The sequence below is a fragment of the Amphiprion ocellaris genome, chromosome 11 (genome assembly GCF_022539595.1).
Source record: "Amphiprion ocellaris isolate individual 3 ecotype Okinawa chromosome 11, ASM2253959v1, whole genome shotgun sequence".
NCBI lineage: Eukaryota > Metazoa > Chordata > Actinopteri > Pomacentridae > Amphiprion > Amphiprion ocellaris.
The window spans coordinates 33,151,216-33,166,118 of record NC_072776.1 but is presented as its reverse complement, the minus strand read 5'-3'; the positions used below and the strand labels follow the sequence as shown (position 1 = coordinate 33,166,118).

Sequence of the window (14,903 nt, the reverse complement as noted above, 5' to 3'; positions counted from 1 at the left end):
ATAAACAAAAAAATATTATCTAAATATAGATGGAAACAAATGTGAAGGGCAAAATATACGTCAAAATTGGTTAAAATAGAATAAAAAAACAACAAAAAAATATGTAATAAATGAAACACTGAATAGACTAACGTGCAAAAAAGCGACTAAATTGAGAAATCAATAAATTAGTTTGAGGAAGATTAATAAATAAATCTAATCAATCAAAAGCCTGACCAAAGAGGTGGACCAAGAGGTGTCAGTGCATGTATAAAATCAGACATTTTTAAAGTACAAAAAGAGATGTAAAAAATAAAAATCAAGAATAAAAATCATATGTTCAAGAGCAGCTATGAAAACTGCCTATTTTGGGTATTAAGAACTCTAAAAACTGCAACCGGTGTGTATTTTACACATATCTACAGGTAAAGGCTTAAATTAGTGGATGCATCCTAACCAATCAGACCATTAACTTCAGCCGTACCTCCTTCAGCGCCGAGGACACCGTGTCCATGACGTCCTTCTCGTCGAACCACTTCCCTCCATACCGAGCCTGGTAGTAGTTGTTGATGCGGAGCTGCAGCTCTGGAGGGAGCTTCATGAAGGTCATGTAGTGCTCCAACCGGCTCATCTGTGGAGAGTCACATCATTTATCCACATAATTCATGAAACAAGGCGTTACAAGACCAGCATCTACCAAAGCTGCATATTTAATCATGTTTCATAACAGCTTCACTTCACTGCTGGGTGTGAGACTTACAGTACACTGGCATTCAGATCCATTAATTAAAGATTCATCATTACATATCTGCTTGCAAAGAAAAGAAAATTATAATCTAGTAGAAACACCTCTGAAAAGAAATGGATTTTTAGCATTTTTCAGCAGTCACCAACTTTATCTCTACTACATTTTAAACCTACAAAGTAAAGATTTATGTCTTCCGCTTGGTTATTTTTGGTTAGTTCTGTGCAGATCTTTGGGTCACGTGTTATTATTTATTCACATTATTTTGTTACTAAAGATACTATAGGGTATTGTAGAAAATAAATAATGTCAAGAAAAATATAAATATATAACCACGAAAAAAATATTTAATAAGAAATTAAATAAATAAATATCAAGAAAATTATACATGTATAACCACCAATAAGTGGATTTATTAGAAATTATATCTATATCTATCTATCTATATCTATCTAGCTATATATATATATATATATATATATATATATATATATATATATATATATATATATATATATATATATATATATATATATATATATATATATATATATATTAGGGCTGGGACCTTAACGCGTTAATTTCAATTAATTAATTACCGCGGAAAATAACACGTTAAAATAATAACGCTATTAATTGCACCCTCCTCAGTTCCCTCATTTCTGGCACACCAGTAACTCTGATGAACACTCCAGCCCAGTAGGTGGCGGTAATGAACCTAAAGTCTGTTTGTAGCCATGAAGAAGAAGCACAGGAAGTACTGAGTGAAGTCAGGCACTGGTGAACAGTGAGGGAAGCTGAGATTGAGCTTGTTGGGCAGAAAGTTTCCTTTTAAAAATCTTCCTGATGGCAGCTTGGATAAAAGTCTGGTTGTGTGTAAATTGTACAACAAAGAGTTTTCTGATCACTGCAGCACTTCAAGCCGACGGCATCTCCTCAATGTAAAACATGTTGCTGTTAGCACCAGAGCTAACGTTAGCTACGAGTCATGCTAACGGCTAATGGTGTAGCCATCCCATAATAGACCACTTTTCTAGACAGTGCTTGAGTTTACACAAAGTCTTAAAATGTTGAATAAAATCACTATAATTGCACTTAGATTTGCAATAATCTGTGAATGTAGCAGACAGATGAAAAATGCAGATAAATAGAAATGAAACATTTTTGTGGTTTAAGTTTTTACTCCATCGAGGCTCTGCCTCCTTGGAGGAGGAATAACCTAAACAACAAAAATATCTCTTTTAATAACTTAATTATAAACTTTTTGTTTATAAAAAATTACATAAATAAAAATTGATATTCCTATAAAAATTACACCATTTATCAGACCCATAAAAGATGAAAACAGAATGAATCTCTGGATTTTCAACTTTCTGAAGCTCCTTGAACTACTTATGCTGATTTTATGTGCCATACAGTGGAAAAAACAACTAAATTCAGGCTTTAAGTCATCAAAATCACTTTTTTCTATATGTCCCATTTTCCTTTTTAAAAATAAATTTTAAATTATATACACGTCTATTCATTGATTCAACTGTCAACCACAATTTTATTTGAATTGAAAAACTTCATTTATTGTGTCAAATATTGCTATTTGACAGAACTGCAATTAATTGCGATTAATTAATTACAAAGCCTGTAATTAATTAGATTACATTTTTTAATCGCATCCCACCACTAAAATATGTATATATATATATATATATATATATATATATATATATATATATATATATATATATATAATCATAATTAATATAATTTAGTATATATATATTAAAAAATGTAAATGTTTAACCATGAATAGATTAATTAAAATAAATAAAATATTAAATAATAATAATAATATTAAATAAATATTAAAAAAATTATGCATAACCATACAAAATAAATATATAAATAAACCAGAAATGAAAGAAATAACATTATGAAAAAAATGATGTATCACTATTAATAACTTAATTAATTAGAAATTAAAAAATAAGCATCAAGGAACCTATAAATGTATAACCATAAATAAGTACATTAATTAGAATTTAAAGAGATATCAGAAAATATGAAAAAATTGTCTAACCATGAAAAATAATAATTTAAAATGAAAGAAGTAACTACCAAAGAAAATCTAAATGTTTAACCATGAACAAAGTTTAATTAGGAAATAATATCAAGAAAAATATAAATATATAACAATGAATAAATAGATTAGAATTAAAAATACATATATTAAGAAAAATATAAATGTAATATAAAAAGCAATTTAGAATTTATAAGCAGACAAGTAATTATTTAAGATATGACCATTGTATCTGAAAGAATAAAGCAGTATATTTATTATTATTATTATTATTATTTATTTATTAGCACAATAATAATAATAATAATAATAATAATAATAATAATAATAATAATAATAATAATAATAATAATAATAATAATAATAATAATAATAATAATATTAAAAATGACATGGAAATGATGCCCTAAATACTCAACCACTATTGCAGGTCACTGAGATCGTTTTGCTATTTTAAGTGGCAGTTTATATAAAATTTTACCAATTGATAATTTTAGTAACTAAAAACAGCTCATTTTATTTCTTTTTATAATCTAATGTAATATATTGTGAATAAAAATATGATAATGTGTGATGAAGCAGCAAAACATTCATGAAAATACAACAGATTTTATGGGCAATCATTGTTACTTAATACTTATTTAAGTTTGAGCTGTGTGTGCGGTTGAAGTATTTTAATATCACATAGTGCAGTACCTTGCTCTTGTACTCTTTGGCCGCCGGGTCGACGTTGACGATCATGGCGGTGGCGTTGGCAACGAGGACGGTGTACATCAGACAGCCGGACACCATGCTGACCATGACGATCCACATTTCAACGTAATCTGAAGAACAAAACAAGGACGTATATTTAGCAGGAAGTGTTCATGTCAGGAAGAGAATGAGATAAAGAAAATGTCTAATTCTCACTTGTTGGAGCGTCCATGGAGCCATAAGAGAGAGCGATCATCTGCGACAGAGCTCGGAAAACTCCCCAAGAGTATTTTACGATCACGGTAGCGTTCTGGAAGAAAGAGGTTCATCTTTAGGGATATTTTGTAGGGCTCATCTTTAGGATAAACAATCTCCTACTGTACCATTCATGCATTTCTAGTGGAGATCGACCGATTACTGATGCTGATATTCGGTATTTTTAGATTACAGTCGTCACTCACCATATCACGGTTCACTTTTTATGGTCTCACGGTATCGTGGATTTATAAATTGCATATATCTAATTTTGCATTCTGTGTTTTTCGCTATATCGCGGGATTTTGCGGTATAATTTTAATTATTTTGTGGTAAAATAAGCATTTTCTAGCCTAAAAAAATGTAAACAATATAAAAAGTATATAAATAATTATAATTAAAGCATATTAAAAGAATATTAAATGTAAATAAAATGCGTAGCGTACAGCGTTGGGCTCTGATCGGCTCAGCGACCGTAGCATCAGTCTCCTCCATCTCCTGTTTAAAGCAACGTTCAGCATCTCACCTTGTCCATTTCACATCATAGATGTAGGTTTAAGAGTGAAGAAAGTGTTTAAGAGCAATAGCAAGTGTTTATAAGAGAGAGGGAAAGGTTAATAACATTGTGGGAAAAGTTTATGAGTATGGGAAGGATTTATAAAGCCTTAAAAATATATATAAATAAAATAAATATAAGGACTTTTGTCTATCGCGGGGGGTTCTGGAACGTAACCCCCATGATAGACGAGGGACCATTGTATTTGTATTGTGAATTTTATTGGCCGATAACTGCAAAATACAAAAAATGCTCTATTTTGGTTCCTGGATCTCTCTGCAATCACTCTTAGGGGCTTTCGACCAAAGAGCACCAGGTGCTAGGTTGGTTCAAAGTTGAGAGCCAGTGCTTTTTTGGTTCAAATCTCGTGCCGCCCCAGAACCGGTTTGTGTTTCCATTCGGAAGGAGCAAAGTTGGAGCTGCGTCATTGTGCCACCACAAAACGTGTGTAAGTCACTGCGTACGTTCAACAGCGTTCGCACCGTACGGAAACCCACACAACAACAATGGAGGACTTCATTGGAGTGGTGTTCATGGCTTTACTAGTGTGTCTTGCCATCGTTGAACAGCAAAACCTTCTGTTAGGGGTTACCCATCGGCGTCGCCGTTCCAATGCCCACCAATCACGTTTAAGAAGAAAAGTATTTATCAAAGACGTTTGGATACTTAACAGTAAACGTGTTAGCATTAGCTTAGCTACTTAGCTTCGACTGCGCTTGCATTGATTACTTAGCGGTTAAACACGCGCAATAAGTTGATGATCATATCTATGTTTATCTTTTTAGATGTTTTTAGATGTTACCCCGCCCCCTGCCCGTGACATGCTCGGCTCTCAACTCTGGCCACCTCTGGCCCAGCAACGAGTTGGTGCCCAAAACAGCCCCAGTTTTTGGAGCCCAGAGCCGCAGCTCCGGTGGTGGAAAGACAAAAAACCGGGCACTGGCTCCGACTCTGAACGGGCTCCACCCCGGTCGAAAGCCCCTTCTGTGGGCTCAAGCAAGCCCCACCCACAGCTCTATCTGACTGGCTGTTACATGTCACAAGTAGCTGTCAATCAACCTTGAAAGCCATTGTTTACACAGAGAGACAGAGAAGCACATTTGTAGTGCAAATGAACTTGTAGGTGTTAGTGTGTGTTGCAGCTGGAACTTATTCTACTGATGGTGCTAGGCTACGGCTAATGCTAAAAGGTTATCTCTACCTCTTAGCCTGTAGCTAACACTATCTGGAGCATCGTAGCATCTTTCTAAAGTCAGATTTACTGCCTTTACAGACAGACACGTCTCTCGAACAGAGAAACAACCTGCAACAACTTAACAAGAAGCACAATCATCTGCACAAATTAGGACATTAGCGTCTTTCACAGTGGCTAAGGCTATGCTAATGGCTAGCAGCTAAGTTGCTAGGTTGTTAGGAGGCATGTGTTGCAGCTGGAACTTATTTTGCTGATGTGCTAGGCTACAGCTAATGCTAAAAGGTTATCTGTACCTCTTAGCCTGTAGCTAATGCTATCTGGAGCATCATAGCATCTTTCTAAAGTCAGATTTATTGACTTTACAAATCAATGACTTTAAGTCTGCACTAATCAGGACATTAGCTGCTCTCACAGTGGCTAAGGCTATGCTAATGGCTAGCAGCTAAGTTAGGAGGCAGTCGCAGATTACCCTGAAATAGATTTTAGAAAAACAATAATGCTTAAAGAGCTGAGTCTTAGTGGGGAATAAAAGTGACGGAATAGATAATAAAAATAACAAAGCAAAGAACTGCAGGAGACAATTATTGATCTCAATCAGTTGATCTCACAGTAAACAGGAGAGTATCATAGCGCCATGTGAAGCTCCAATGTCATCACTCCTGTTTCCATTCACATCCAGTTGCAGGAATCCTTATTAATGAAATAGCCCAGGTATGAATGACAGGTTCTCTGCTATCACATCCTGTTAATAAATAACTTTTAATGTATATCGGTTCAAGATATTGGTCTTTGGCCTTTCTCAATTACCAATAAGCAGTAAATGATCAGTTTAATCTGTTGTTAACATAGCTGACAGTTAATTTAAAGCAGAAAAAGGCAACTAAACCCTTCATAACCATTACCATTCACACTCTGTTCATCTAGTAGAAGTTCTGTAAAATGAGCGTCACCATCAGGTTTTCCTTGCGGACCCAGCAGTCACTGGGAAACTCCTCCAGCATCGGGACGAAGTACTGGATGCAGCCATTCCAGTGGCACAGCAGGAAAATCATCATGAACAGAGACAAGATGCGAAAGAACAGACGGACCACCTCCAGGTTTGCGTTCGACACCTGACGAGAGGAGACGACACGAAAAACTCGGTAAGCAAATCAGACAAACTTTAGACGTCAGCTTTGTGTTCGCAATGAAGCAGCAACACAGTGGGCTTAAAGCTGGTCTGGGATCAGCCATTCTCCTTCCCAACTTAGATGGTAAATAAACAATAAATATGTCAACAAGCACCATAAATAGACTTTGTGCTAAACATCCATAGTGGTCAAAGTTGGGCAAAATCTACATAAAGTTAATTTATTTATGTGGTCATATTGAATCACTTTTGGTCCTTTTGCCTCAAATTATGGTCATTTTATATCATATTTTGGTCATTTTGTGTCAAATTTTGGTCATTTGGTATTATATTTTGGTTGTTTTGCATCATTTTGTGGTACTCTTGCATCACTTTAGGTTATTTTGCTTCAAATTTTGGTCATTTTGCATCATATTTTGGTTGCTTTGCATCATTTTGTGGTCATTTTGCATCAAATTTTGGTTGTTCGCTTTCACATTTTGGTCATTTTGTGTCACATTTAGTAATTTCAGATTCAGATTCACAAAACTTTATTTGTCCCCATTGGGCAATTAAAAAAGGCATGTAGAGCAGGCAGTGCAACAATGATGTAAAAAATTGAGTTTTGCATCATTTTGTGGTCATTTTGTATCATATTTTGGTTGTTTGCATCATTTTGTGGTCATTTTGCATCACTTTTGGTCATTTTACTTCAAATTTTGGTCATTTTGCATCAAATTTTGGTCATTTATCATTTTCTGTCACGCTTTGGTCATTTATCATTTTAACATAAGACATAAAGTCTTCTCATGTTTTTATCACTCTAGTCTATTGCAATTTGTTTAACGTTACCAAAGTTTTGCTCTTTAATGAAATCTAGGCCATCACATGGCCTCATCTACAACAAGGTCAGACGGGGCAAGAAATCTGAGCAGTCAGACGATCAGACGGCTGTAAATGAGCCAACGCTTTAGCCAGATTATATGAATCACCTAATTTGCACCTGGAATAATGATAATGAGCCCTAATTGCACACAACTTCAGTCAGTACAGCTGGTCATGGTCATACTTTTAAGTTTCCTCGTCCAAATAATAAAACCTGTCCAATCACCTGACTGCTTCATGCTATAATTTAATTCAGTTTTTCTTGGTGTTTCTAGATTTCAATAATTAGCTTTGGGAGACAAAAACCAAGACCTAAAGTTTAAAAAGAAAACCAGGTTGTAATGCCATAAGTCAGAATTATCCCTTAAGCTCCTGATCTAACGTCTAAATGAATGAAACTAATCAAACATATTTATTTCCACCAACTAGCACCAGAGGCAGAAAAAGTTTCCTCCAAAGTTCCATTGATTTGCATTAACACAGCACTTCTTGCACAACGAAAGCAGCCTTCAAAAAGCATAACACCCAAGTATAAGATACATCTCCAAAAGTTGCAGCTGCAAATCCAAAAAATATACGCAAAAAAAAGTTTGTGTACATGACAGGAAGTAAATCCAATTACGAATGGACTACAGGTTAAGTTACAACAGTTATTTATCTGACAGCCCCTGAATTCTTCAATTCAACCCCTAAAAACATGATATTTAGAAGTTTTTTTCCATTAAAATAATCCTTTTCTTGACATAGATGTAGGGTTGGGATAATTCTTCACTGTTGTTTCCTCTAGAAAATGCAGATCTCAGTCCTTGTTATACAAAAAACAAAACTACAATGCAAAAGTTGAATAAAAGTTCAAGTCCAGCATTAAGAAATCACTATTAAGAAAGCAGAAGAGTGCCACCAAACAGAAAGCAGACAGTGTTTCAAAACAACATAATCTGCTTCATGAACAGAGTCCTGCCAGCTGCTATGGTTTTTTTTTTTTTTTTACTTTTAATGAAAGGAAAAAGATGTTGAAAAGTTTCCAGGTTTTCCAGGAAAAGCAGGATTCCTGAGCAAACCCCACGACACCAAAACGTCTATTTTAGCCACCAGTGGTCGATTAAAGGACACACATTCCAATATCATCCAGTATCAGGGTCGTATTGTGTTTCATCACGAGATTATCACGGATATGGAGTCTTTTCTACCTCAAGGTCTTTGCTGTTTGAGCCGAACGCTTTGGAAAGATTAGAAAGAGTCAAACTCAGCTGCCAGCTCTTGTTCTACAAATGACATCGCAAAGTCAGATTTATCATCGGAGCCCGGTGTGGTAAGGTGTCGGCGGGGAGGAGAAAGGCCGGTTGGGTTTCAGAGATGAGGTTTGTTGAAGGTTGTCTGACGTTTCAAACTTACTTTCTCTACTTCGTTGAAGAACCGGACCAGCCTGGATACCCGGGCCAGTCGGATCAAACTGAGGATCCGTACGAACATCAGGATCCTCATCATCCTGTTGGTCTTGGAGGGGTTGTCATCATTGTTGTACTGCAAGTCCTGGGGTTTCAGATGAGAAATATTAGGCTTAATTATCTTAGATCAGGGGTGTCAAACTCATCTTAACAAAGGCGTAAATACAGTCTAATTTGATCTCAAGTGACCAGTAAAATCAGAGCATAACAACCTATTAATAATCCCAATTTTCCACTTTGTTTTAGTACAAAAAAGTATCTACAGAGTATCTACTAAGACACAAAACTTTTAGGATAGTATTTATAGTATTTTACTTTATGATCGAAATTCCTTGTCAAGATCTAGAAATGATTTTAAATTTACATTAATTTTCACATCCCTGTAGTAGTCCTGACACCACACCAAACAAACTCAAGTGGGAACCATTGAGGAAGAAGATTAATTTATCCCGTTGCCTCGTAAATGTATGAAGTTTATACATAAAAATACATAAAAGTTGTGGCAGTACAATAACAATACGGTTCAACCAAGCCAAACTCTGCTGACTGACATTAAGACTCAAAACTGGACCAAAAATTGTTTTAAATGACGTTGTCCATAATACTGAATTTTTTTTATTTTAAACAACTTTTGAGTCATTTTGAACCAGTTTCAAGTCATTTTGACTAGTTTTCAAGGCATTTTTGGACAATTCTCGAGTCTTGTAGACATTTTTGGTTACTTTGGACAGATTTCAAGTTACTTTTAAACATTGTTTGAGTCATTTTGGGCAATATTAAAAGCACTGAAGCTGCTGACTGACATTATATTGCACAGTGTACAGTGTCTTCTCTGTCATTTCTACATTTTGCAAAGTCATCTGTCTGTATGTTTGACACCCGTCTTAGACTGATTCACATCTTGACTGCATTTACAGTTTTAATTCATTCTTTTGTTCATTTTATTGCCTTTTCCTGCAGATTTAAGTGCTGCAGAGGCTTTTTAATTAGGTGAAAGTTGGTGCATCATTGTTTTCTGAGCTGCTTCTGCTGCCTCAACAGTCTGTTCATTATTACCGCAAACAGCAGTATGTAGCCGATTGGGAAAGCCGCGATGACGTCCGGTATGAACCATGTCCTCAGGTAACTGACTCGGATCCGCTTGATGTCCAGAATAGCTTCCTGCAGAAAGAGAAAGGGAGCAGCAGAACGAGCAGATGGATGAAGACGCCTCGCAGCACGGTCAGATGTATAATTTAACACTCGAACTGAACCAATAGTAGTTTTTGGAGTCGATCCAGAATTGAGAGACGTCGGAGGAGATCAGCACTCAAAGAAGCTCCACGTTTGTTTGACATGTCGCTGAAACGTCGCCAAAGCATGAATATTTAAAATGGGCGGAGGGTAAATCTGGAAAAACCAGATGCTGGAGTGGTTGAAAGTAAACAACAACAATCCAGATGCTACATAGAGCACTACAGCATCTTTGTAAAGTCAGATTCAAAGACTTTACAGACATCTCTCTAACAGAGACAGAACCTACTAAAACTCAACAAGACGTACAATCATCTGCACAAATCAGGAGATTAGCTGCTTCCACAGTGGCTAAGGCTACGCTAACAGCTAGTGGCAGATGGATGCAGATGGATGAAGACGACACTCAAACTGAACCGACATTTTTTGGGAGTCGATCCAGACTTGAGAGACGTCGGAGGAGATCAGCGCTCAAAGAAGCTCCACGTTTGTTTGACGTGTCATTGAAACATCGCCAAAGCATAAATATTTAAAACAGGGTAAATCTGGAAAAACCAGATGCTGGAGTGGTTGAAAGTAAACAACAACAATCCAGATGGGCCATTTGGCGAGATAGAAGTCACAAAACAAACAACAGGATATCGTCGGCATAATGCTTAATTGGAAATGTTATACTTCTCCACTTCGTAATCCCGGTTATAAAATCACACAGCAGGTGCCAATTTGGCCCCGTGTTCAGGAGCAGAGGGGGAGGCTGTTAATCTAGCCTTTCGTGTATTGAGTAGATTACAGATGGGCCAGAGATGGATTGTATGTACTCGTCTGCGCGGGGATTAACGTCCTCCAGATTGTGTCTGAAAATAGAGTACAGCCACTCTCACCTCTGCGTCCTCCGTTATGATGCCCATTCGGAAGTTCAGGGCCACGTCGATGAGGAACAGGGTGTCCGAGAAGACGTTGAAGCCTTCCCATGCCAAGCCGCTATGTCCGTCCAGAAACGCTATCTCCATGGGAATCCCGATCAGGTTCAGGAACGTGATTGCCATCATGCACATGATGTAGTAGCTCCTGTGGGAAATAATAAAAAAATGTGTGACTTCTGAGTGACCTCTAGGTCTGGTTTGGAGTGGAAAAGTCATGCAGCCGGCGGCAAGAGAAGCTGATTTTTGCACACTAAATACTGCGATACTGTAACTGCACATCTCCTCAGTCCAGCTTCGATTGCCAGCTCAGATGACTCTGCTGCTCTCTGATCCCGATTGTTTCATTCCGTCTCTGTTTTCACTCTGCTCTGATCACCTTACAGACTAATAATAATAATGCTGCACACAGATAAACAACAAGCGGCCATCTGTGGAAAACAAGTTCCTTAAACAAGTTCTTTCTTCTGATCCTCCAGAGTTTAAACACCAGAAGTCATTTCTAATTCTCCTTTACTGCTCATCGACCTTTAACTGTTCCTGTAGATCACTCATTTTGAATTGATGTTCACTTATACTTTCAGTTTTATACATACTATTTTGCATTTCTTTGTCTGTTTTTGTGTTTTAATGGGTTTTCCGAGGTGCTTTCAGAAGTAAAACACAAACGATCGTTATCATAATCAGCTGTTGAATTATTTAGTGAGGCTTAAGACTAATTAAGGTGTCAAGTCTGGAGACAAAAAATACACAAACAAAGCGGAGAAACCTCAGGAGCAGGGAACAGAAAAGCAGATTAACAAGATTGTAAACAAATAATGTAGAGTAAGGCTGCACTAATTATTCTTGTAATTGTTGACAACATGCTGATTATTTTCCTCATTTATCTGTTTGGTAAAAAGTCTGAAAATAATTTCTAATTACCTTCAGACTTCACCATTTAATCCAACATCCTTGTTTTCCTGAAAAAAACAAACTCCAAAATCAGAAAATATTAAGTTTTTGTGCAAATATGTGAAAAATAATTGTCTTTTCTTGTTTCTAATCTGCTCCCAATGTGCTTCCAGAGATTAAACACAAATTATCAGTATCAGTCGAACCCTTTAACAAAACAAAACAAAACAAAACGGACAAATCTCAGAAGGAACAACTCAGAAGAGCAAATTTAAAAGATTGCAAAATTTTAAAATGCAAACATAGGCTGCACTAATTATTATTTCTAATTGCTGATTATTTTCTTAATTTATCAATTAGGTAAAAAGTCCAAAAACAGTCCATAATTATTCCTAACTCACAATTTGACTCAATATCCTGGTTTTCCCTAAAAAGACAACAAAAAACTCAAAATATAAAAATATTCAGTTTTTGTGCAAATTGGTGAAATTGAGAAGCTGCAAAATCTAAAAATATTCATCTTTCCTTGTTTTTAACCAGTTTTTCAGTGTGCTTCCAGAGATGAAACACAAATTATCAGTATCAGTTGTTGAATTATTGATTAATGCTTCGGACTAATTAAGCCGTCAAGTCGACACCGTTAGTGAAACAGTAGAACTCTATAACAAAACAAAACAAAATGGAGAAATCTCAAGAATATAAGATTGCAAACTTTGAAAAAAAAGATGCAAACTGCAAACACTGGAAATAGAAATGCAGCATACGGGTCATGAATTAATCAGTTATAAAGTCAGATAACAGTTCCTGATGCTCTCACACTGTTTCTAACAAACTGATGCAACATCCTTGTTTTCCCTCAAAGTCTCTCAATAATCTAAAAATATTCATTTTTTCTGCAAATCAAGATTAAATGCAGTGAAATGCAAAATTATGGTTCCTCAAGACTGTTCAATAACAACAACCTTTAAAAACTACAGAAAAATAGGAATAAAGTCAACTGAGAAGCTACATCTGACACTAAAAAAATCTAAAAATATTCATTTTTTTTGTCAAATGCTCAGACAGTTTATGCAGTGAAATGCAGTGACTGTTCCTCAATGTTGTGCAATAACATTTTCTTAAATTCAGAATATTTTTTTCAATTTTTAGTGTCAGATGCAGCTCCTCAGTTGACTTTATTCCAATTTTATAACTAGCTTCTGTAGTTGTTTAAAGAATGTTGGCTTTATTCTTATTTTTCTGTAGTTTTTAGAGTATTTATGTGACATACTCGTGCAGTTTGTGCAGTTTGTGCAGTGACTGTTCCTCAACGTCGTGCAAGAACAACATTCTTGAAAAATTGAAAAGAAAAAGTCACTTGAGAAGCTGCATCTTGCTTTGTTTTGGCTCTTGCATGGATAAAACTTTTTCAGATGTGACAGAGGAACTACAAAAACTTGCAGGAACCTTCAGAGGAGCCACTGGAAATCTAAAAATATTCAGTTTTTCTCCAAATCAAGATTAAACACTCATACAGTTTGTGCAGCGAAATGCAAAGTGACTGTTCGTCAAGGCTGTGCAATAACAACATGCTTCAAAAGCTACACAAAAACAGGAATATAGTCAGCTGAGAAGCTGCATCTGACACTAAAAAATCTAAAAATATTCAAGATTTAAGAGTATTTATGTGACATACTCTTGTAGTTTGTGCAGTGAAGTGCAGTGACTGTTCCTCAGTGTTGTGCAATAACAATATTCTTGAAAAATTGAAAAGAAAAGTCACTTGAGAAGCTGCATCTTGCTTTGTTTCGGCTCTTGCACAGATAAAACTTTATCATTTATGACAGAAGAACTACCAAAACTTGCTGAACCCTTCAGAGGAGCCGATGGAAATCTAAAAATATTCAGCTTTTCTTCAAATCAAGATTAGATGCTTATATAGTTTGTGCAGTGGAATACAAAGTAACTGTTCCAAAACGTCATGCAATAACAACAATCTCTTAAATTCTGAATATTTTTTGATTTTTAGTGTCAGATGCAGCTTTTTCAGTTGACTTTATTCTTATTTTTCTGTAGTTTTTAGAATATTTATGTGACAAACCCATACAGTTTATGCAGGGAAATACAAAGTGACTGTTCATCAAGGCTGTGCAATAAAAACAATCTTACAAACTCCAAAAAAATAGGAATAAAGTCCAGTGAGAAGCTGCATGTTAAACATGTTCAGGATTTAACAGTATTTATGTGACAAACTCATGTAGTTTGTGCAGTGAAAGGCAAAGTGACTGTTCCTCAACGTCGTTAGATAAAAACATTCCTGAAAAATGTAAGAGAAAAAGTCACTTGAGTAGTTGCATCTTGCTTTGTTTCGGCTCTTGCACAGATCAAACTTCATCAACTTGCCGAACCCTTCAGAGTAGCTGGTGAGGTGATGCATGGGACTGGCCTGAATCTATCAGGGGTATTAAATACCTCATGAGGCTGAAGGGGTGAATGACAAAGACTCCGCTCTGCAGCTGCCGGATGCACTCCTTCTCCACGGCCACCTCGCTGCCGTAGACGTACAGCGACTGGCGGTTGAGCTGCGGCAGGAGCAGCGCCCTCCATCCACAGGTCGCCGTGGAGCATCCCGCCGTGGGACCCTTCAGCTTCTCCATGGTCCGCCTGGGTCCGCTCAGCCGAAAGCCATCCTCAGCCCACAACTGCCCTCCTCTCGGCCGCGAGGTAATTTTCCATGCAGGCGTCCCGACCTCGGGGCTTATGGGAGCGACTGGAGTGGATCAGCAGCCTTTTCTCTGCTCCCTCCCTCCCTCTCGCTCTATTTCTGCCCCCACCCCGCCGTCCCTTTCTTCCAGCTCATCAACTATTCAGTATCTGCGTCTCGTCCCCACATGAATCAAGCCACGTCAAGAGGTCCGGCTCACATTAATACCCAGAGA

At 36.6% G+C, this 14,903-nt stretch overlaps 1 protein-coding gene across 1 annotated transcript in view; it reads right to left on the bottom strand.

Moving 5' to 3' along the window:
• Positions 1-14,903, bottom strand: part of hcn5 (hyperpolarization activated cyclic nucleotide-gated potassium channel 5) — a 19,879-nt gene extending 4,976 nt beyond the window's left edge. The window contains exons 1-8 of the mRNA XM_023296632.3: positions 14,437-14,903; positions 11,053-11,239; positions 9,995-10,099; positions 8,886-9,023; positions 6,448-6,609; positions 3,708-3,801; positions 3,495-3,622; positions 464-610 (exon numbers count right to left, since the gene is read on the bottom strand). Coding sequence (XP_023152400.2) covers positions 464-610; positions 3,495-3,622; positions 3,708-3,801; positions 6,448-6,609; positions 8,886-9,023; positions 9,995-10,099; positions 11,053-11,239; positions 14,437-14,621 — 1,146 coding nt within the window. The 5' untranslated portion in view covers positions 14,622-14,903. The remainder of the gene's footprint in view (positions 1-463; positions 611-3,494; positions 3,623-3,707; positions 3,802-6,447; positions 6,610-8,885; positions 9,024-9,994; positions 10,100-11,052; positions 11,240-14,436) is intronic.